The 21,375-nt window shown below is 45.8% G+C and overlaps 1 protein-coding gene across 4 annotated transcripts in view; it reads right to left on the reverse strand.

Moving 5' to 3' along the window:
- Positions 1-3,774: 3,774 nt before the first annotated feature.
- Positions 3,775-21,375, reverse strand: part of LOC146813027 (uncharacterized) — a 132,548-nt gene continuing 114,947 nt past the window's right edge. For all 4 annotated transcript variants that reach the window (XM_085620055.1, XM_085620057.1, XM_085620054.1 and 1 more), the window contains one exon: positions 3,775-5,492. In XM_085620055.1, the coding sequence (XP_085476181.1) occupies positions 5,357-5,492 (136 nt within the window). In that variant the 3' untranslated portion in view covers positions 3,775-5,356. The remainder of the gene's footprint in view (positions 5,493-21,375) is intronic.

Here is a 21,375-nt window from a genome sequence, read left to right on the forward strand (position 1 = left end):
AGCAGTGTGCGACCAACTTGTGTTCAAATTATTACGGCTCCCGTGAGCTATCGGGCTGACGAGCCCTGGTTCTGCACCTGCGCGCCATGAGAGGTATTTGACCTGTTTTAATTACATTTTGGCAGTCCACTCGGCCCCCCTTTACATTGTCCTGCTCCCTGCTGACGAGAGGCAACTACCTCGAAACACGTGTCCAGGGATGGCTAAATGCAACACATACTTTTTTCTTTTTACACATCGTGGCATAGGCGTACCCGCCGTCGCCACTACATTCACCACAGTCCTTTGGGGCAACTTGCTGGTGTGACGAGCAGTGTGCGACCAACTTGTGTTCAAATTATTACGGCTCCCGTGAGCTATCGGGCTGACGAGCCCTGGTTCTGCACCTGCGCGCCCTGAGAGGTATTTGACCTGTTTTAATTACATTTTGGCAGTCCACTCGGCACCCCTTTACATTGTCCTGCTCCCTGCTGACGAGAGGCAACTACCTCGAAACACGTGTCCAGGGATGGCTAAATGCAACACATACTTTTTTCTTTTTACACATCGTGGCATAGGCGTACCCGCCGTCGCCACTACATTCACCACAGTCCTTTGGGGCAACTTGCTGGTGTGACGAGCAGTGTGCGACCAACTTGTGTTCAAATGGATAAAATAGAAGCATTTTTCTTTTCCGTTTGGCAGCTCTGAGGACCTGCTGTTTTTCCTTTGGAGGACACATAATTCCTCAACTCTCCTTACTGCATGATGTATTGCTGCATTGGTACAAGAATAGGGGGAGGATGGGTGACTTGCATTTAATTCCTGGTTCTAAGTTAAGGCGTTTTCATACATTATACTTAAGGACCAATGTTTTCACTTATCTGCTTCTTATGCTGCTGTTAGAAGTTTCTGCAGCAAACTAGTTTTGTTGTCCTACCTTTCCTTTTTAAAGAAACAGGGGTACCGTAATTAAAAAAAAAAAAACGGGAAAGGCTTTCTTCTTCAATGACTGTTGAATATTGTTTAAGATTTTTTTTTTGAATATGCATGTGTAGCTAGTTGCTTTGCTTATACATGTTATGCTATTTCGTGTTTTGTATGAGTTTCAACGATAAGCTTCTTTTAACCGAGGTCATTTACGGGCATGTATATACATTGCCTCTCTTTTTCCCTCCCTCGCCTTCCTTTTGCCTCACGCTGCTCTCCTTCTCACTCTCCATACTTGTGCCTCATGCTGCTTTTCTCTTCACTTTCCTTCCTTGCGTCTCACACTGCTCTCCTCCTCACTATCCTTCCTTGTTCCTCACACTGATCTTCTCTTCCTCACTATCCTTCGTTGTGTCTCACGCAGGTATTCTCCTCACTTTCCTTCCTTTTGCCTCACGCTGCTCTTCTCGTCACACTCCTTCCTTGTGCCTCGCACTGCCCTTCCCCTCACTGTGTCCTTGTCCCTTACACTGCTCTTCTTCTCCCTCACCTTCCACGTGCCTCATGTTGATCTTCTCCTTACTCTTTCCTTGTGCCTCACGCTACTTGTCTCCTCACTCTCTGTCCTTATAGCTCATGCTGCTATTCTCCTCACTCTTCTTCCTGGGGCCTCACGGTGCTCTTCTCCTCACTCTCTGTCCTCATAGCTCATGCTGCTCTTCTCCTCACTCTTCTTCCTTGTGCCTCACGCTGCTCTTCTCCTCACTCTTCTTCCTTGTGCCTCACGCTGCTCTTTTCCTCACTCTCCTTCCTTGTGCCTCACGCTGCTCTTCTCCTCACACTCCCTCCTTGTGCCTCACACTGCCCTTCCCCTCACTGTGTCCTTGTCCCTTACGCTGCTCTTCTTCTCCCTCACCTTCCACGTGCCTCATGCTGATCTTCTCCTTACTCTTTCCTTGTGCCTCATGCTACTTGTCTCCTCACTCTCTGTCCTTATAGGTCATGCTGCTCTTCTCCTCACTCTTCTTCCTGGGGCCTCACGGTGCTCTTCTCCTCACTCTCTGTCCTCATAGCTCATGCTGCTCTTCTCCTCACTCTTCTTCCTTGTGCCTCACGCTGCTCTTCTCCTCACTCTCCTTCCTTGTGCCTCACGCTGCTCTTCTCCTCACTCTCCTTCCTTGTGCCTCACACTGCCCTTCCCCTCACTGTGTCCTTGTCCCTTACGCTGCTCTTCTTCTCCCTCACCTTCCACGTGCCTCACGCTGCTCTTCTCCTCACACTCCCTCCTTGTGCCTCACACTGCCCTTCCCCTCACTGTGTCCTTGTCCGTTACGCTGCTCTTCTTCTCCCTCACCTTCCACGTGCCTCATGCTGATCTTCTCCTTACTCTTTCCTTGTGCCTCACGCTACTTGTCTCCTCACTCTCTGTCCTTATAGCTCATGCTGCTCTTCTCCTCACTCTTCTTCCTGGGGCCTCACGGTGCTCTTCTCCTCACTCTCTGTCCTCATAGCTCATGCTGCTCTTCTCCTCACTCTTCTTCCTTGTGCCTCACGCTGCTCTTCTCCTCACTCTTCTTCCTTGTGCCTCACGCTGCTCTTTTCCTCACTCTCCTTCCTTGTGCCTCACGCTGCTCTTCTCCTCACTCTCCTTCCTTGTGCCTCACACTGCCCTTCCCCTCACTGTGTCCTTGTCCCTTACGCTGCTTTTCTTCTCCCTCACCTTCCACGTGCCTCATGCTGATCTTCTCCTTACTCTTTCCTTGTGCCTCACGCTACTTTTCTCCTCACTCTCTGTCCTTATAGCTCATGCTGCTCTTCTCCTCACTCTTCTTCCTGGGGCCTCGCGGGGCTCTTCTCCTCACTCTCTGTCCTCATAGCTCATGCTGCTCTTCTCCTCACTCTTCTTCCTTGTGCCTCACGCTGCTCTTCTCCTCACCCTTCTTCCTTGTGCCTCACGCTGCTCTTCTCCTCACTCTCTTTACTTGTGCCTCACGCTGCTCTTCACCTCCTCACTTGTGCTTCATGCTGCTCCACAACTAACAATTCCAATCCAACCCACATAATTCCACTACACATCACATACATAAACTCCATAACACAGTGGTAAAAACATTGCCATTTACATCACCAATAGCTCAAAATCAAACAAATGCTTGTTTGACTTTCCACCTTTACTGCGGTCCTGTAGGATAACTTAGTAACTTTTACACCCAAACATTTCAAAGCAGTGTGAGAGCTCTCCCATTCTGTAAACCTGAGCAGCCCCCCAGCATCTACTCAGAGGTCAATCCCGCTTGGAAATGGAGACCGTGATGGGGGCAGTAGCACCTAACTTGCCCAGTGCCCAGCCAGGAGCAGAGTATACATGGGAATATTTTCTCACTGGATTGGCATGTGTGCTTCACCCTGAATGGCTGCTAAGATAAGGATTGTGAATTCCGTGTGTATGTTTTTGGTGTGGAGGAAACCTCCGTGAATTAAGAATATCTGAACGTAATGTGGAAAACATTATGTATTACTCTGTGCCTGAGGTGGAACTCTACAAGCTTCTCAGCGTGATGGGCATGCGCACCAGTTTGTTGAAGATTAATGAAGCGCTGGCAGCCAGTTCACCAGGGGGTTTGTGTCTCAAGGGTAGTTACGCCATCTACGTGATAAGTGTTGTCCTTTGAAGCACGGGAACCAGGTGCTGCTGAGAGCTCACTCCACTGCCGGCTGCCTGTCCGTTAGGATTTGACATTCAGTGGGTAACGGGGTTAAGAATCGAGACTATCGGGGCGCACTGTAGGAGGGAAAGCCAAGATCAGCCTGAGCACTTGTCAGTGTTGATTTGAAAAAGAAAAAATACTTGATTGACACAAAAAGTTTAGTAACATGTTTTATTGCATAAAACGGTTTATGATCCTCGTTGTTATACACACTTGACAGAATACAATGGCAGAATTAAACTCAACACCAGAGCCAAATGCAGCATCTACTCTTCTTTACACCCAAGCCTCTTAAAATCATAAAAATATTACCTGGCCTGCAGGTTTAGTGTCTGGTAGAATCTACTTGACCTAACTGTAACATATTTGATCTGTAAAATGGTCTGACATTGTGTGATCCTAGGCAAATATTTTATTTTACAGTCACCTTTATCTTCATTATCACATACTAGACCACCTTCAAGTATATGAGTGCAAAAAGCCTATTTTATTTGTTTCAATACAGTAAATATTTTCTTCATGTATAAAAAGAACCTTGCTCACATATACGGGGCAGGAATGTTCACTTTTAATATATAACCAAAGCATGATGAGGTCGCGCACAGTCATTTACGGACATTACATTTTCCATTGAAATGGCCACAAGCTTAACATGCAGCTTTACTAGTAAACTCTACAGTGTCTAAACAATCTGTGGAAATTGGGTTTCAGCAAAAAGATTTATTATTTGCAAAATGATATTTAAAAAAGTGCTTTCCCATTTACAGATTGTACAATTTATCTACAAGCAATTTAAAAGTTTGTTGTTAAAAAAGAACCCGAAATCCTACATACAGCCTTCATTTCACACTCTGTACATCACAGTTCACTTGACATAATCCTTTAAATGCTCAGTCAGAGAGAGCACCAGCCTCCAGGATGAAATAAGCAGCAAATTGTAAGGAGAGGTACACTGGCATTTGACCTCTGACTTTGAACCGCATAGCAAATGTGACAAGATAAAAACAAGATTTAAAGACATCTTTATTGCTCATTTCACTCATTCTCTTTCCGAGTTATCAGAAAACCTGTTATTTGTCAGCTCGGCAGAACGGGCCAGTGGGCCTGGATATAGCTCGCCCAGATCACATCTGGCTCACCACCGCGAGAAGATTTTTTGGGGCCTGAACCCTGGCTTCTCACATCCGTGTGCCGCTGGGTTCAGGCGCACAGGCAGCTGCAGGACAGAAACAGCAGCCACAGTCTGAGAGGACTGAGGTCGATTCTGAATCACGAGGTCCGGAGCAGTGGCCCAGTTCTGGACAGGCACAGTCCTCTGGTCCTTCGTACATTTCAGGAAGCCGTGGTTCATCTCCTCATCTCCTCACAGCCTGTGAGCGATGCAACGACAAAGGGTTGAAACAGAACATTTTTTACGTTTGTTGCCTGATCCTGTTGAGAATCTTTATGAAAAGTTCACTGCTCTGAAGGCAAGTGTGTTTTAAATCAGGTTTTAAAACCCCTCACAGCACGCAGTTTGAGAAGATACCTGCGCCTAGAAAGAAGCAACATATAAGTAATCCTTCAGTGAATAATTCCACACTTTTTCGACCTTGGTGTCTCATCAGCTCAGAGCCACTTGTGAGAGGAGCACCCACTCTCAAAAGGCGTCTGTGGAATGGAGGGCGCGTAATAAGTTTCACAAGTCACTGTGGACAAGCAAATACTTCTCTCGATGACACGAACAAAAGTGGTCTTGATTAATCATATTTTCTGTCCTTTCGTTCAAACGTGGTCCCTCTGGTGCAGATCCACTTGTTTGTGATGCCACATTCCAAACTTTTGACTTTGCCATAACCCAGATAAGCACATTCCGATGCACCGCTCACTATGAACCTGCAACAAGAAAATAAGTTTCAGTGCCTTTCCAGAGATTTTCGTTAAGAAATGAATAAACGTGGAGGAGAAGCGGGGAAAAAAAGATTTCCTAAGAGAGTGTTGTAGGAAGGTTCCCTAGTTTGGTAAAAGGAGGCAGGGAAGCCGTCCAGGCCTGGTGCCTTTCTTGCTTTGAGTATTTTAATCATGTTGCGATTTCACATCTCGCGATAGGTTTTACGAGTTAGGATTTGGTATCGTTGTCTATGTTGGTGATGGGGATCTTGTTAAGGTACTCTGGGCAAGTTGCGTAGGGAGTGTTATTGCTTTTGAGTAAATGTTTCTATGAAAGCTTTCAAATGTGATGAGATATTTTTCCCTATTGTTGGAGGGTGTGCCATGTTCATCGGTAATGGAGGTCATTCTGGGTCTACGGTAAGTTCTTTTTACGTAAAAGGCTTGTAACCTTCCAGCCTTATTAAGACCACAGAGATCCATACCTTTGTTCCTTTGGACAATTATGTGTGCTCTGTGGCAGAGTATTTTATTGTATTCCTATTTTAATTTTGTTAGGAGGGTTGAGTTTTGTCTCTGGAATGTTTGAGGTCTTTTTCTAAAGTTTTTATTTGTTCTTCCAGATTGTCTACATTACGGTTATCCTTTTTGTTTTTCCACAACATTATTTGATCATGTGGCCCGAATGGTGGCTTTCAAGGCATCCCTCACGATCTGAGGGTAAGTTCTTTGAATTGGGTAATTTTTTTTTTACTTTTATCTCAAAATGATGGCTCTTCTGAGATGGGGTCATTCATTCTCCAAGATTTAGATTTGGGTGTGGAGTGTGATATACCATAGAGAAGGGATATGCAGGTATGATCTGACACTAAAATTGGTTCGATGGTGGGGCTAGATGGGACTGGGACATGAGCTTTGTCAACTATTCTATGCGGTAAAGGAGTTGTGAGGGGGAGAGAAGAATGAGTAGTCTTTGCCTCTCTGGTTGAATAGTCTTTCAACTTATGGTCATTGTATAGATTTAGCATTTGTTTGTGAGACTTGTTTAGTCTGAATGGGCAGGAGGAGTTTCTATCAAGGACACCGTCCCATGGGAGGTTAAAGTCCCCACCCATGATGATTCTGCTGTGAGGGGGCAGGAAGACTTTTCTTTTAAAATGTACTTGCGACTAAAATGCAGGGAGGTCATTATTGGGGGTGTAGATGTTCACAACAATAATTTTGGTGTTGTCTTTCTGCAGTTTGGTACTGAGCCATCTGCATTAAGAATCTGCTTCAGTAGTGGTAATACTAAGGCCAGACGAGTTGGAGATGACGGTAATTACTTTTTAGGTAGAGCCTAGAGGCAGCGTGCATGCGCTGCTCTGCAAGGCATGCTGTAATTCCTCTGTGGGCATGCAATACGCCCACCGCTTTTCGATTGGGTGTTTGATGTGCCTTTAGAAATTCCATTGTTTTGGTTAGTGAATAGGGTAGATTTGTCCAGCCTTGAGGCCGTTATGTTCCTGCCCTAGTGACTTCCCTTGCTGCATGGATCCTTTCAGTTTGGGTCATATGTTTGGTTTCACTGCACTACTTTTTCTTTCTTTTTTGGCATTTCGTGTGGGCCCAGTCAGCCTCACACATACTGCCACACCTCCATCTTTATTGATGCTTGTGTATGAGCACGGCGCCCATATAGCGGGCTTGCATTTTGCAACCAATAGCCTGCGTAAACAAACTATTTTGTTCCACGGCACCGGTTTCAGGGATGGGTGTCGCGCTTTTTTATATTACATTTTACATCAGGCACTTCTTATTAGTGACTGCACCTTTAAATGCTGGCTGGAAGCTTTGATGTATGGGCAGCACGCACACATCTGAGAGATTTTGCAAGGCCTATTGGGCGACAGTCTCGTGAACACAGACTACCCATGTGAACAATCAATGTTCGGTGGCTTGTTCTCCGCAGCTTGTCTCGCTCAGAGCCCTGCTCTCTGCAGGCAGGGTCCCTCAGCCAGTAGCACATGAAGTGAGCTTGACGCACATTGCCAGAAGTGCGAAGAGGGTCTTGTGTTTTCAGAGTGTCTGCCCTCCCGAGGCCCCTGCCTACAGCTCGGTTGACCGGAGGGTCCGCTCCCTTTAGAGCAGCCCCGTGGCCCACAGGAGGGTGTCCCTCTTCTCACAGTGCAGCTGCCTGCAGGAGAGTCACCAGCTTAGCTGCTTCTCCCAGTCGGTGAATCTGCGTCTCCCTCCCACCATAGGACTTAAAACCTCTCCTTGGATCCAGGCCAGCTCTCTAGTCGCTGCTACTGGATCGGGCTCACCCAAGGTACATGGCCAGTTTCTACTTTCAGATAGATTCCCAGGGCACCATCAGTTTACCAGGCCACTGAGACAGGCCACTGAGAGACACTCAATCAGTAAGAATGATTCACTCTGAGCACAGTATTGTATGATTACATATTCTCTGAAACATACTCCGATTGGCCCCTGAGATTTACCCACTGCGGTCATGTTTAAAGGTACTCAGTATGCAATGAAAGTTATTCAAACTGTACAGTAGGAGTGACACTGTGATTAACACCATGTGTGTTGGGGTGCGCCCAGCCAAAAGCCAGTGGCCAGAGGGTTTCTCACAGTGAGAATGTTCATAGGCATTAAGGGTGAGCTCTGACAGCGTCTCTTGTCAATGACCTGGCCACGCCTATTTCCACATACACAAGGCTTTCTCTGATCGTCCTATGACACCCGCATATGTTTCAAATGTTCACCCCTCCCCTTCCTCATTTCTTTTCTAGCTCTCATTCTTTTTTACTTCATTCCTCATACTTTGTCTTTGTTTCTTTTTTCTTTATTTTTCCTTTCTTCTCCTTCTATTAAAATTATTAGATTCTGTTCCCATATATTTTGTTTCTTCTTCTTTGTTTTTCTTTTCACTACTTCCATGTTCCTTTTGTTCCCTTGCAAGTATGTTTCCGACTTTTCCCTTATTCTCTTTTTCTAATTATTTTACACTCCTCATTTCCTTTATCCTTTTACCCCTCCAAATGTATTTCTACATTTCTTCTTTTACTTCAGTCCATACACTATCTCTCTCATCCCTCTATTGCCGATTCTTTTTCTTTCCCTACATCCCCTTTCTCTGTTTCACTTTACACTAACCTCTTTACATTTTCACTCCATACTCTCATTATTCCATATTCCCGTCATGTTTCTTTTCTTATATTGTCTCATGCTGTTGGCAGCAGTGGTATATACTGATGTACATTTTTGCAAATGATGGCACATGGTGAGCACAGTTGATAGTCTCTGCCATCCTGACACACTTTCCTAATCAAATCGGGATGCCTGCTGAGCATCTACTCAGCGGTGCATGAGCAAACACCAGTGTTCTCTGACCAGCGTGTGAACGAATTACTGTCCCATCGAGTGCTTTAAATGGACTATAACGTTTCAGCAAACAGACACGCGCTTCCTTTGATTACAGGAGATCAAACCGGACTCCTGCCTAAGTTTATGGGCTTCATACCCTGTTCTGGCAAGAATGGCAGCCTGCTATAAAACTGCAAGTACTTCTCAATGCAGTGCTATGTTAAGGAACAGTAGATGTTGAGGCATCCATGATAATGTGGCGAATGGCTAAATACTTATAGGGTCCCAAAGGCGAGACCGATTACATTTCAAATGCATGTTTTTTGTTGATGGCTGGGGCACAGTTTAGAAGGATAGCTTCTTTGAGGGACAGATTTGTTTCTTGAAGGGGTAATCTGTCACCTTTGAGATTACAGCAGTATTCTATAATTTTCTGGCATTTCGTCAGGTGGTTTAGTCCCTTTAGATTTAACAATAACATCTTTATGTTATGCATATTAGCGGATTAAGGGTATTGTGAGAGGCATCCCTAGTCAAGCGCTGGAGAGTGTTGGGGGGTGTGGTGTAGGGGATACCAGCAGGGGAGTGGGGAAGGGAGGGGTTGCAAGAGTGGTAGAGAGGGGGAAGGGAGGGGTAAGGTAATGTGGTGGGGAAGAGAGAGAGGATGGAGTTGAGGGAGAATATGAGACAGAAGAGAAAAAGGAGAGAAAAGGAGAGAGAAGCAAAGTAAAAGTCAACATAGGGAGAGTGATTACGAGCCAATGTTCAGTTCAGTTCAAAAATGCTTTATTCGGTTTGTATATACAACCATATAGCAGACATGAAATATAAAACATACAGCAATCATACAATAAAACTATAAAAGTGCAAAATATATAAACCAATTACATTGAGTATGTACAAGACATGCTAACTGGAATACAATCTCCACAAAAAGAATATTCGGTATGAATACAGAAGAGGAAGGCTCTAATAGACTCAATAAATTTACATATACTGATTGCTAAAGTGCCAAGTAATGTGCAAGATACGCAATATAAGGTGCAGTTCACATATCGGGACATGTGCAATTGTCGCGGGGGAGACCTCTGCAATACTCAACAAAGTGACAAGTGCAACTTATTAAAATCCTAAAGGGTTAAATAACAATAGATTTTCTGGCGGTCATACATTTCAAAATATAGGTAGCTACATAAAAACATATATCTGCGCTTTCCAAAGTAAACATTAGCTGCATCGCATTCCTGGTGGACCGTACATTATATTTTAAAAAGATAGGTTTTAAAAAGTGTCTTCTTAAAAAAGTATAAAATTTACAAAACAGCATAAAATGACAACAACTCTGTTTGGATAAGTCGTCACAGGGGCATAAAGTGTTACTATGCTGCCTAATGATGGGAAAGGACACAAGGTGGTGTACTATACCGAGCCTTAGGCGAGTAAGAACGAAACGGTGAGATCTTCTTGAGACTTCCGTTAAGTATAGCTGGAAACCTTCACTCGTGTTATTTTCGCAATAAAAAACAGAGGTACATTGTTTGGCACAGGCAAGTTCTCTAGATTGTCTTGAGTTGCGTAGAAAAGACACCTTAAGATCTAATTTGGATATACTGGCAGCTTCCACCGGTATTAAAAAAGGATCCAAGTTAAAAAGAAGCTTATACCAGTGGTGGATATGTCTGAGCCAGGGTATGTGCAAACAATGATCCAACCTTAGACAGTCTCTGATTACTTTTTGGGTGAATATGGTTTCAGTTTTAGACCAGATGGATCGCCATAAAGCCAATGGACGAAGTGCTACAAGGTCTTTGATATAATCTAGACCCACTTCTCTATGGATTAGCTCTGTAGAGGCTGATGCGGGGGCACTCAAAAGACGCCTCAAGAATGAGTTTTCGTCAAGTTGGATACGATTACCACAAAGGGTATAGTGACCCCACACACCAGCCCCATACAAAGCAGATGATAGACATCTGGCTTTATAAATCTAAATCATATCCTTAATTCTACTGTTCCCAAGCTTGGAGGCAAATCTGAATACGCCGTTATTATTCTTTACCATTTTGAGGCGCACATTTTCACATTCATTATCCCATCTCCCGTCACCAGAGAATGTAACACCGAGATAACAAAAATTGCTAGCGGTTTGAATTTTAGCCTCATCCAGGTAAAAAGTCCTTTTAACCCCTTTCTTCTTCCCGCAAGACATTACATATGTTTTTTCTTTATTAATTAGCAGCTTCCTGCTGTCAATAAACCTCAGGAAGCTGTGAATTAGGCGTTGGAGGCCAATTTGGGTACGTGACAAGAGGACGGCATTATCCGCATACAGCAGTATTGGGATAGGGTCGCCATCTACTCGAGGGGCATCAGCTGGGACCTGTCTAAGGATTGTATCGACTTGATTAATAAATAAGGAGAAAAGCAAGGGGGCCAAAACACATCCCTGCCTGATGCCTCTGGTCACTCTAAAAAAAAGGTGTAGATTCCCCATTAGACCCGAAACGCACTTTACAAGAAAGCCTTTCATATAATCTAGCCAGGAAATGTACAATATCTTTTGGTGCACCCATCTCCAGGAGTATGGGCCACAAAATAAAGTGTTCAACCAAATCAAAAGCGCTGCTAAGATCAGCGAAACATAGAAATAGGTTCCCTTTCTTAACCGTGATGTATTTGTTTATGATGAGGTCGAGATTCAAGCACTGCTCCATCGTGCCTAAACCCCTCCTGAACCCAAACTGGACTGGCGATAAAATAGTATTTTATTTTCCTATGCCCATATTTCTAATCTATTAAGGAGGATTCTGCTCAGAATTTTAATTGATGAGTCCAGGAGGGAGATAGGACGATAGTTCCGTGCCTCGGATCTGGACCCCTTCTTAAACAAGGGGACAATGATAGATTGTCCCCAGGTCAAGGGAAGGTTGCGTTCTATGGCAGCATTAAAAATACGAGTTAAAATTGGTGCCCATAAATTCATCTCCTGTTTGTACAAGTCCACGGGAACACCATCGGGGCCTGGGGCTTTACCCCCGCTACTTTTTGACAGCCCCAAATAAACCTCGTCCAATCTAATGGATAAGGGGGACGATAGCCGTACAGAATTGTGATTTGTTAAAGAGTCTAAAATCAACCTATCTGCGTTAAAAATGTTAGTAAAATGGTCAATCCAGGCATTGCAGTTTACATGTGATGTTAGTTCGGGAATGGTATCATTCTTTAGGAAAGGGCAGTTAATTGTCTCCCAAAATAATCTATTGTTATTTGTATTTGCCGCTAAATTGAGTTTGTGCCATAACTCCTCCTGTATTTCTTTTTTCCGAACTTCCAAAGAGATCTTGTAATTATGGCGTTCGGCCTTAATACAGGTGTTATCCCTAGGTTTGGTAGCCAGCGCGGTTTTTAGTTTCGACAGGGCCTGTGTACAATTCTTGTCAAACCAGCCAACTGACCTGGTTTTCAGTGGCCTACTCCTACCTATCAGTAAGCCCTCAATAACAGTATTAATTTTATAAAATGTGGAAAGCAATATAGCAGGTACTATCCCATTACTTAGGCAGTAGTCATTTTCTGTTAAACATTTAGTTATAACTCCTGCCAGAAGTGTAACGGGATTAACGTTAGCCCACTTAATTCTTACCCCATTTGGTCTCTCTGCAACTATGTCTCTGACAAAACTGGTGGGGTCTAGATGTACGTACGAGCCAATGTTCTTAGTAAGGGCACAGAGAGAGATCCGTTCAGAGGAAAGGCTGTGGTGGCCATGAGGGATCAAGCCTAGACTCAAGGGCTAGAGTCCACACCCTTAAGTTTCTCACCCTAAGAAGGAGTGAGAAAGAGAAAGGTGTTTGCTAAACCCATGGGTAAGAGGTCAGCTGGGTCCGGAGATACGTAGGGTAAATTCTGCATTAGTCTAAAGTGGACTGGTAACTCCTTTAAATGAATACGGAACTATGGGTAATTAAGGAACGACCAGATAGTAACATTAAGTGAATAACAAATAACAGGTGCTTGTGAAGTCAACATTTAGCACTGTAGCCTGCGCAGGATGCAAATTCGCCGATTTGAGTGCGTTAGTAGTCAGGGAAAATTATGTCACACATCTTACATGGATGAGTTAGCGTCGAATTTCCACCATGGTTAGCAATTCATGCATTTTTAGGAACATACAAGCACTACATTAATACTTCATAATAGTAACCAGGATTGTCGTAATAAAGAGGGTGCTAAACAAGAACAATGAAACCGTGCGAACAGCTAAGTAAATGGCATCCGGGAAGGAGCGGGATTTAGAGCCTATCAATACATATTTAGGGTGACTTACCAAACAGGAAGTCATTTCAGTTATTTTATTTAGTAGGGTTAATGTGCATAAGCAGGGTAGAGCTGCTATTACTCTATGCCGCGTATGTGATCCTATGGCTGTCAAGGCATGCCACTAGCGACAGCTTAGGTGGGTGTAAGACAGTGAAGGCCTGTCCTATTGACAGAAATTCACAGAGGTCATGAGTCTTACTACAAATGTGTGAGGGTTGGAGGCTAAACACACCATGGAGAGAAGTTAGTAGAGGTTTGTGGAGCATGCGCCTGTAATATAAGTTTGGATGTAGTGTTAAATGCTCTTGCTTTGGCCCTGGATCTCAACAATGAAAAAGTCCAAATCGCTGGGATCCTCAAAGATTGTTATTTTACCATTGCTGGTGGTCTTCAATCGTGCAGGACATATGAAGGAGAATTGTATTGCTAAGCCTTGAGTCTGCGAGTAACTGAGTGGGCTTGTGATAAGAAGTCTTGGTGAGCTACTGTTTTTTGATTTGAAAGTAGACACTTTTTGTGTTTGTGTAATTTTAAAGTTCTTTGTGAAGCTTATGCCCAAGACTTGAGGTATCAATTTTTCGACAAAGGCAGAGCAGGATGGTGTGTTCCTCCACTCCCTCCAGAAGCCCAATGACCCCCAGGTTGCCCATCTATGTCAATCTTCTAATTCTATGATGTTTCTTTCCATTTGGGCTTGCCTTGTGGTGGTGGTCTCAAGCATCTTTGGAGAGTTTTGTTTGTGGTCTTCTAGGAGGCCAATAAGTTATTCTGTTTCAGTAACTCTGCCCCTTAGAGAGAGAATATCTTGTTTTATGGATATGAGATCCTTCTGCATGGATTTTGTGGTAGCTTTTGTTGATTGGGCGAGGGAATGCACTGCGGCAAGTTTCTGCATAATTAGGTCCAAGGCTTTGTTACTATCAGTTTTTTTGTATAGGGGAGTCAGGGTCCTGTTTGGATCTCTTTTGTGCTGGTTTAGAGTCTTTTGAACCTTGCCTGGACTCCCTAGTTTCATATATTCGGAGGTCGACCATGATGGTGATGAAAGTAGTCATCTTTATAAGATTGTGTCAATTCCAGGCTAGTGAGAGCAGCTGGTTGAAGAGTGTTTGCACTGAGGTGTGCTTCTGGACCTTGACACTGTGTTAGACATCAATTGGATCCAGGTTGCAGAGAGGAGGATATTTTGTGGGTATTATTGGTCCGTGGGAGGAGAGGGAAAGATGAGCATGCCAAACGAACAGGGCATACAAATCGCTGGCAGGCCTGTCACCTCCTCTGTACATTTGAGACTTCAATTTTAAGGGATGCTGTCAAGAGAAAAAGGAACCAAACTTGAGACAGTGTAGAAGAATGTTATGTGAGATCGAGAGGTTTATGTCATTTCAAGAGTACCAGGACGACATTAGTTTGAGGTATCAGTCCCAGTGGCGGCCATTTTAAGGTCAGGCATGACCTCCAGTAATCCACAAGGGGGAAGCAGTAAGGATGTGAGAAGCAAACAAAGGCAGGACAGCATCTACCATACAGTGGACTCTGCGGGCTGATCACGTGCTGTGTTGGGGCCACTGGCGGTCCAGTGCAGTTAGAAGTTGCATAGGAATTTGCACTCGTTAGAAGAGTGTCCCATTGGTGGCTATCTTGAGATCAGAGGCATCTCCATTGGCTTCATGGAGCTAGGCCAGATAGAAGCCTCAGGTCAGTGGTGAAGCATCGGCAAAGCGGGGCAGCAGATGAGTGGCGCTTTAGGTGCACCACATGTTCAGTGTGTCTGGGCCTCCTTGTATGTGCTGAAGTGCACCTGTGGATGTGGATAAAGCAGTTATTTGCATCGGGCACAATGGAGCATAGAAGGGAGCCTTCTTCTCGGATGCTAGCCACGCCACTGGTTTGGTCAGTGGTACCGCAGCAGAAGCCGCTATAATAGTCATCCCCAAAGAAGGGAAAGATCCCTCCATCCCCGCAAACTACCGCCCAATTTCCCTATTAAACATCCATTGCAAAATTTAAACTAAACTCCTTGCACTTAGGGTGGAACCCATACTCAAAACAATTATCCATCCTTCAGAATCCGGTTTCATCAAAGGCAGACTTAGTCAACCACGTTATCAAGAAAGCCCAACTTCTCAATCACCCCACTTGTGCAATCACATTAGATGCGGAGAAGGCCGTTGAGAAAGTCTCATGGTCTTTTCTTTACATCACCCTAACCGCATCCAAACTGAGCCCTTTTTTGACTAAAATGATTCTTGCCCTTTATAAGGGACCCACAGCTAGAATAAACATCAATGGAACCATATCCAACTCCTTCAATCTACAACAAGGTACAGACAAAGCTGTGCCTTTACCCCCTTTTATTTCTTTTAAACTTGGAACCTCATAAAAATAAGAGAACCCCTCCACTCCTGGTATCCCCTTTTCTTCAGGTCGCAAAAACGTAGCTGCATACACCGATGACGTATTAATCTTCACAACCCAAGCTGATTCTGCTTTGCCAAACATTATGTCTACCAACAATGACTATGCCCAAACGTCGGGCTACTGTGTTTACAGAGACAAAACGGTGGTCTTATCTCTGAATACCTACTGCAACAGTTCAAACAATGATAACTATCTCAAATGGTACATAGAGAAAATAAAATAATTGGGAATCTGGTTTAGAAATAACCTCAAAGAATCTATTGCTCTCAAGAAAAAAAACAACACTAAACAAAATGAAATACGAGTGACTCCCATTTATTTTGTATCGATTTAGTCAGAGAGGAGGCCGTGGGAGTGATAAGAGAGAATATTTTGGAGGGTATGTGCCCCCTTTAAATAAGGTCCTTATAGTGTTAGGGAGGTCAGGAGTACCTGAAGCTTTGTGGCTGGAGAGGATTGCTTTGATTTTTATAAAGTGGCATAAGTCAGTCGGCAAGGCCAAATTCAGATTTGAGGTGGGAGAAAGTATCGGTTTGGAAGGAGATCCTTGGTTGCCTACTAACAGGATGCCTTTTTGTGCCCACTTCTCCAGAAAGTGTCTTGCCCTCTGTTGGAAATGGCCCTTTTTGCAGGGTCATCCCTAAGCTTTTTGCCTTCCTCCTGGATTTTTCCTAACCTGTTTTTGTTGGCTTTAGGACTCTGGGCACTTTACCACTGCTGATCAGTGCTAAAGTGCATTTGCTCTCCCTGTGTAAATAGGACATGTGAATTGGTATATCCATGATTGGCTTATTTGGTTTGCCTGTTAGTCCTAGTAGCGTGGCCTGCTGGTGGGCCTGCATCGCTGGTTTGCGCCACCCACAGAAGCAGCTTGTAAAGTGTGTCTCAGACCTGCCATTGCCGTGTCTGTGTGCAGTCCAGAACTGCCATCTTGGCTGTGAAGTGCCCACAATTCCCAGACCCTGAACCTTCCCTTGGCATCATGTGATTCACCCCTATGGTAGGGTGCATTGTATGTGTAAGGTAGGACATGCCCTGATGTGTGTAGCATGTCCTGGTAGTGAATTACACCCAATTTAGTTTTACACTACTGTAAGGCTACCTGTTCTCCATAGGCCAGAATGGGCAGTTTGACTATTACATTCTATAGTCCTAACTGACCCAAAGAACATGGTAGAAACACGAATTTAGTATGCCCGAGCTCAGAATATTAAAATACATCTGTTAGTGAAGTTTATTTTTATATTCTGTGTTTGAAAATACCACTTTTAGAAAGTAGGTATTTTCTTGCCTAAGCCTTCCAGTGTGCTCTGCTGTTATGTGTATTGGCTGTCTGGTTTTGGAGTGACAGGGCTGGGGAATTCCAGGAGACAGGTTGAGGTGTCCCAGTGGTGAATAGAGAGATCTGCATCTAGATGGGTGAGAGGAGTTGCACCTGGGACCTGAATAGGGCTGTGCCTTCCCTCCACAATGCTGGCTCCACCTCCTGTGGTGCGTCTGATGTCTCTGCCCTGCACTCTGAAAGGAAAGAAGCAGCCTGGTAAACAAAGCGCTCCAGGACTAAGCAGAACTGGTTCTGGCTGGGTTCAGTGACTTGTAGCTTCTGAGAACAAAGACTTTTGGGGTATAAATATCTGTGCTGAAACCCCTACAATTTGTATTGCTCCTGGACAACAAGAAGAACCTCTGTCTGTGTAACTTAAGGAATCTGCAGGAGAAGGACTGTCCTTGTGCTTGTGTGCTGTTTCTTGGACTGACCTGCAGTGGTTACTACTGGACTTGGAAGAAGAGGAAAAGGACTTTGAAGGAATTTTATTTTTGCTACAGCAATCACCCAAGGGCTAGAAGAGAGCTAGCCTCCTGCAGGAGTCTCAGGCACATCAGACTCCACCACCAGCCTCCTGTTTCCTCCCAGCTAGGATTTCTATCTGCAGGTGAGGCTCCTGTGAGTTCCAGGGCCTCTAGTTCTACTGTGGAGAAGAGAGTGCTGAAAATAGTCGCTAACGCCCGTTAGCGAGCCGCCGCAGCTGAAGAGCGTCAGGAAAATCATCGCTCTGCTGCCGCTGAGTGCTCGCTACCAGAGATCATCGCATCACACGTTTGCGGGCTGCCAAATGCTCGCTAAGCCGAAGATTATCGCATTGCGTGTTTGCGGGCCTCAAAGTGCTCGCTAACCAAAGATCATCGCATCGAGTTCAACGCTTCACGACATCGCTGCGCGGATGCCGAGCTTTCGCCATTTTCATAGGGTCGCCTCAGGATTGTCGCTCTCTCGTGGAGCGCCATTTTCTTTCATTGCAACAAGATCGCACACGCAACAGGCTCGGCGCATCATCCTCCCTTCGCGGCAAGGATTTTATCGTATCACCGGCTTAGCGTGCAGAAGTTTGTTGCTCTGTCCTGCACACAAATCAGCGCATCATCCTCCTTTGCGGCAAGGATTCAACGCATCGCTGGTTAGCGTGAGGAAAATCATCGCTACAACTCCTTAGCGACATTTTGGTTGCTTTGCTACAGAATCCAGGTACAAAATGCGAAGTGGGTCGCACACCGCTCGTCATACTAGCAAATAGCCCCACTACATTCTCCAGAATCCTATGGGGCTATTTGCTAGTATGACAAGCGGTGTGCGACCCACTTCGCATTTTGTATTTAAAGCTCCCTGAGCTATGGATTGACGAGCCCGGATCCCGCACCCGCGCGCCGTGAGAGGTACTATACCTGATAATTTTTGGCAGTCTACAGCACCCCGCATACGTACCTGCTCCCTGCTGACGAGAGGCAATTACCTCGACACACGTGTCCAGGGATGGCATTTTAAACTTTTTACTCGTGGCATAGGTGTACCCGCCGCTGTCACTACATTCTCCAGAATCCTATGGGGCTATTTGCTAGTATGACGAGCGGTGTGCGACCCACTTCGCATTTTGTATTTAAAGCTCCCTGAGCTATGGATTGACGAGCCCGGATCCCGCACCCGCGCGCCGTGAGAGGTACTATACCTGATAATTTTTGGCAGTCTACAGCACCCCGCATACGTACCTGCTCCCTGCTGACGAGAGGCAATTACCTCGAAACACGTGTCCAGGGATGGCATTTTAAACTTTTTACTCGTGGCATAGGTGTACCCGCCGCTGTCACTACATTCTCCAGAATCCTATGGGGCTATTTGCTAGTATGACGAGCGGTGTGCGACCCACTTCGCATTTTGTATTTAAAGCTCCCTGAGCTATGGATTGACGAGCCCGGATCCCGCACCCGCGCGCCGTGAGAGGTACTATACCTGATAATTTTTGGCAGTCTACAGCACCCCGCATACATACCTGCTCCCTGCTGACGAGAGGCAATTACCTCGAAACACGTGTCCAGGGATGGCATTTTAAACTTTTTACTCGTGGCATAGGTGTACCCGCCGCTGTCACTACATTCTCCAGAATCCTATGGGGCTATTTGCTAGTATGACGAGCGGTGTGCGACCCACTTCGCATTTTGTATTTAAAGCTCCCTGAGCTATGGATTGACGAGCCCGGATCCCGCACCCGCGCGCCGTGAGAGGTACTATACCTGATAATTTTTGGCAGTCTACAGCACCCCGCATACGTACCTGCTCCCTGCTGACGAGAGGCAATTACCTCGAAACACGTGTCCAGGGATGGCATTTTAAACTTTTTACTCGTGGCATAGGTGTACCCGCCGCTGTCACTACATTCTCCAGAATCCTATGGGGCTATTTGCTAGTATGACGAGCGGTGTGCGACCCACTTCGCATTTTGTATTTAAAGCTCCCTGAGCTATGGATTGACGAGCCCGGATCCCGCACCCGCGCGCCGTGAGAGGTACTATACCTGATAATTTTTGGCAGTCTACAGCACCCCGCATACGTACCTGCTCCCTGCTGACGAGAGGCAATTACCTCGAAACACGTGTCCAGGGATGGCATTTTAAACTTTTTACTCGTGGCATAGGTGTACCCGCCGCTGTCACTACATTCTCCAGAATCCTATGGGGCTATTTGCTAGTATGACGAGCGGTGTGCGACCCACTTCGCATTTTGTATTTAAAGCTCCCTGAGCTATGGATTGACGAGCCCGGATCCCGCACCCGCGCGCCGTGAGAGGTACTATACCTGATAATTTTTGGCAGTCTACAGCACCCCGCATACGTACCTGCTCCCTGCTGACGAGAGGCAATTACCTCGAAACACGTGTCCAGGGATGGCATTTTAAACTTTTTACTCGTGGCATAGGTGTACCCGCCGCTGTCACTACATTCTCCAGAATCCTATGGGGCTATTTGCTAGTATGACGAGCGGTGTGCGACCCACTTCGCATTTTGTATTTAAAGCTCCCTGAGCTATGGATTGACGAGCCCGGATCCCGCACCCGCGCGCCGTGAGAGGTACTATACCTGATAATTTTTGGCAGTCTACAGCACCCCGCATACGTACCTGCTCCCTGCTGACGAGAGGCAATTACCTCGAAACACGTGTCCAGGGATGGCATTTTAAACTTTTTACTCGTGGCATAGGTGTACCCGCCGCTGTCACTACATTCTCCAGAATCCTATGGGGCTATTTGCTAGTATGACGAGCGGTGTGCGACCCACTTCGCATTTTGTATTTAAAGCTCCCTGAGCTATGGATTGACGAGCCCGGATCCCGCACCCGCGCGCCGTGAGAGGTACTATACCTGATAATTTTTGGCAGTCTACAGCACCCCGCATACGTACCTGCTCCCTGCTGACGAGAGGCAATTACCTCGAAACACGTGTCCAGGGATGGCATTTTAAACTTTTTACTCGTGGCATAGGTGTACCCGCCGCTGTCACTACATTCTCCAGAATCCTATGGGGCTATTTGCTAGTATAACGAGCGGTGTGCGACCCACTTCGCATTTTGTATTTAAAGCTCCCTGAACTATGGATTGACGAGCCCGGATCCCGCACCCGCGCGCCGTGAGAGGTACTATACCTGATAATTTTTGGCAGTCTACAGCACCCCGCATACGTACCTGCTCCCTGCTGACGAGAGGCAATTACCTCGAAACACGTGTCCAGGGATGGCATTTTAAACTTTTTACTCGTGGCATAGGTGTACCCGCCGCTGTCACTACATTCTCCAGAATCCTATGGGGCTATTTGCTAGTATGACGAGCGGTGTGCGACCCACTTCGCATTTTGTATTTAAAGCTCCCTGAGCTATGGATTGACGAGCCCGGATCCCGCACCCGCGCGCCGTGAGAGGTACTATACCTGATAATTTTTGGCAGTCTACAGCACCCCGCATACGTACCTGCTCCCTGCTGACGAGAGGCAATTACCTCGAAACACGTGTCCAGGGATGGCATTTTAAACTTTTTACTCGTGGCATAGGTGTACCCGCCGCTGTCACTACATTCTCCAGAATCCTATGGGGCTATTTGCTAGTATGACGAGCGGTGTGCGACCCACTTCGCATTTTGTATTTAAAGCTCCCTGAGCTATGGATTGACGAGCCCGGATCCCGCACCCGCGCGCCGTGAGAGGTACTATACCTGATAATTTTTGTCAGTCTACAGCACCCCGCATACGTACCTGCTCCCTGCTGACGAGAGGCAATTACCTCGAAACACGTGTCCAGGGATGGCATTTTAAACTTTTTACTCGTGGCATAGGTGTACCCGCCGCTGTCACTACATTCTCCAGAATCCTATGGGGCTATTTGCTAGTATGACGAGCGGTGTGCGACCCACTTCGCATTTTGTATTTAAAGCTCCCTGAGCTATGGATTGACGAGCCCAGATACCGCACCCGCGCG

Source organism: Triturus cristatus, chromosome 7, assembly GCF_964204655.1.
Source record: "Triturus cristatus chromosome 7, aTriCri1.1, whole genome shotgun sequence".
Classification (NCBI taxonomy): domain Eukaryota; kingdom Metazoa; phylum Chordata; class Amphibia; order Caudata; family Salamandridae; genus Triturus; species Triturus cristatus.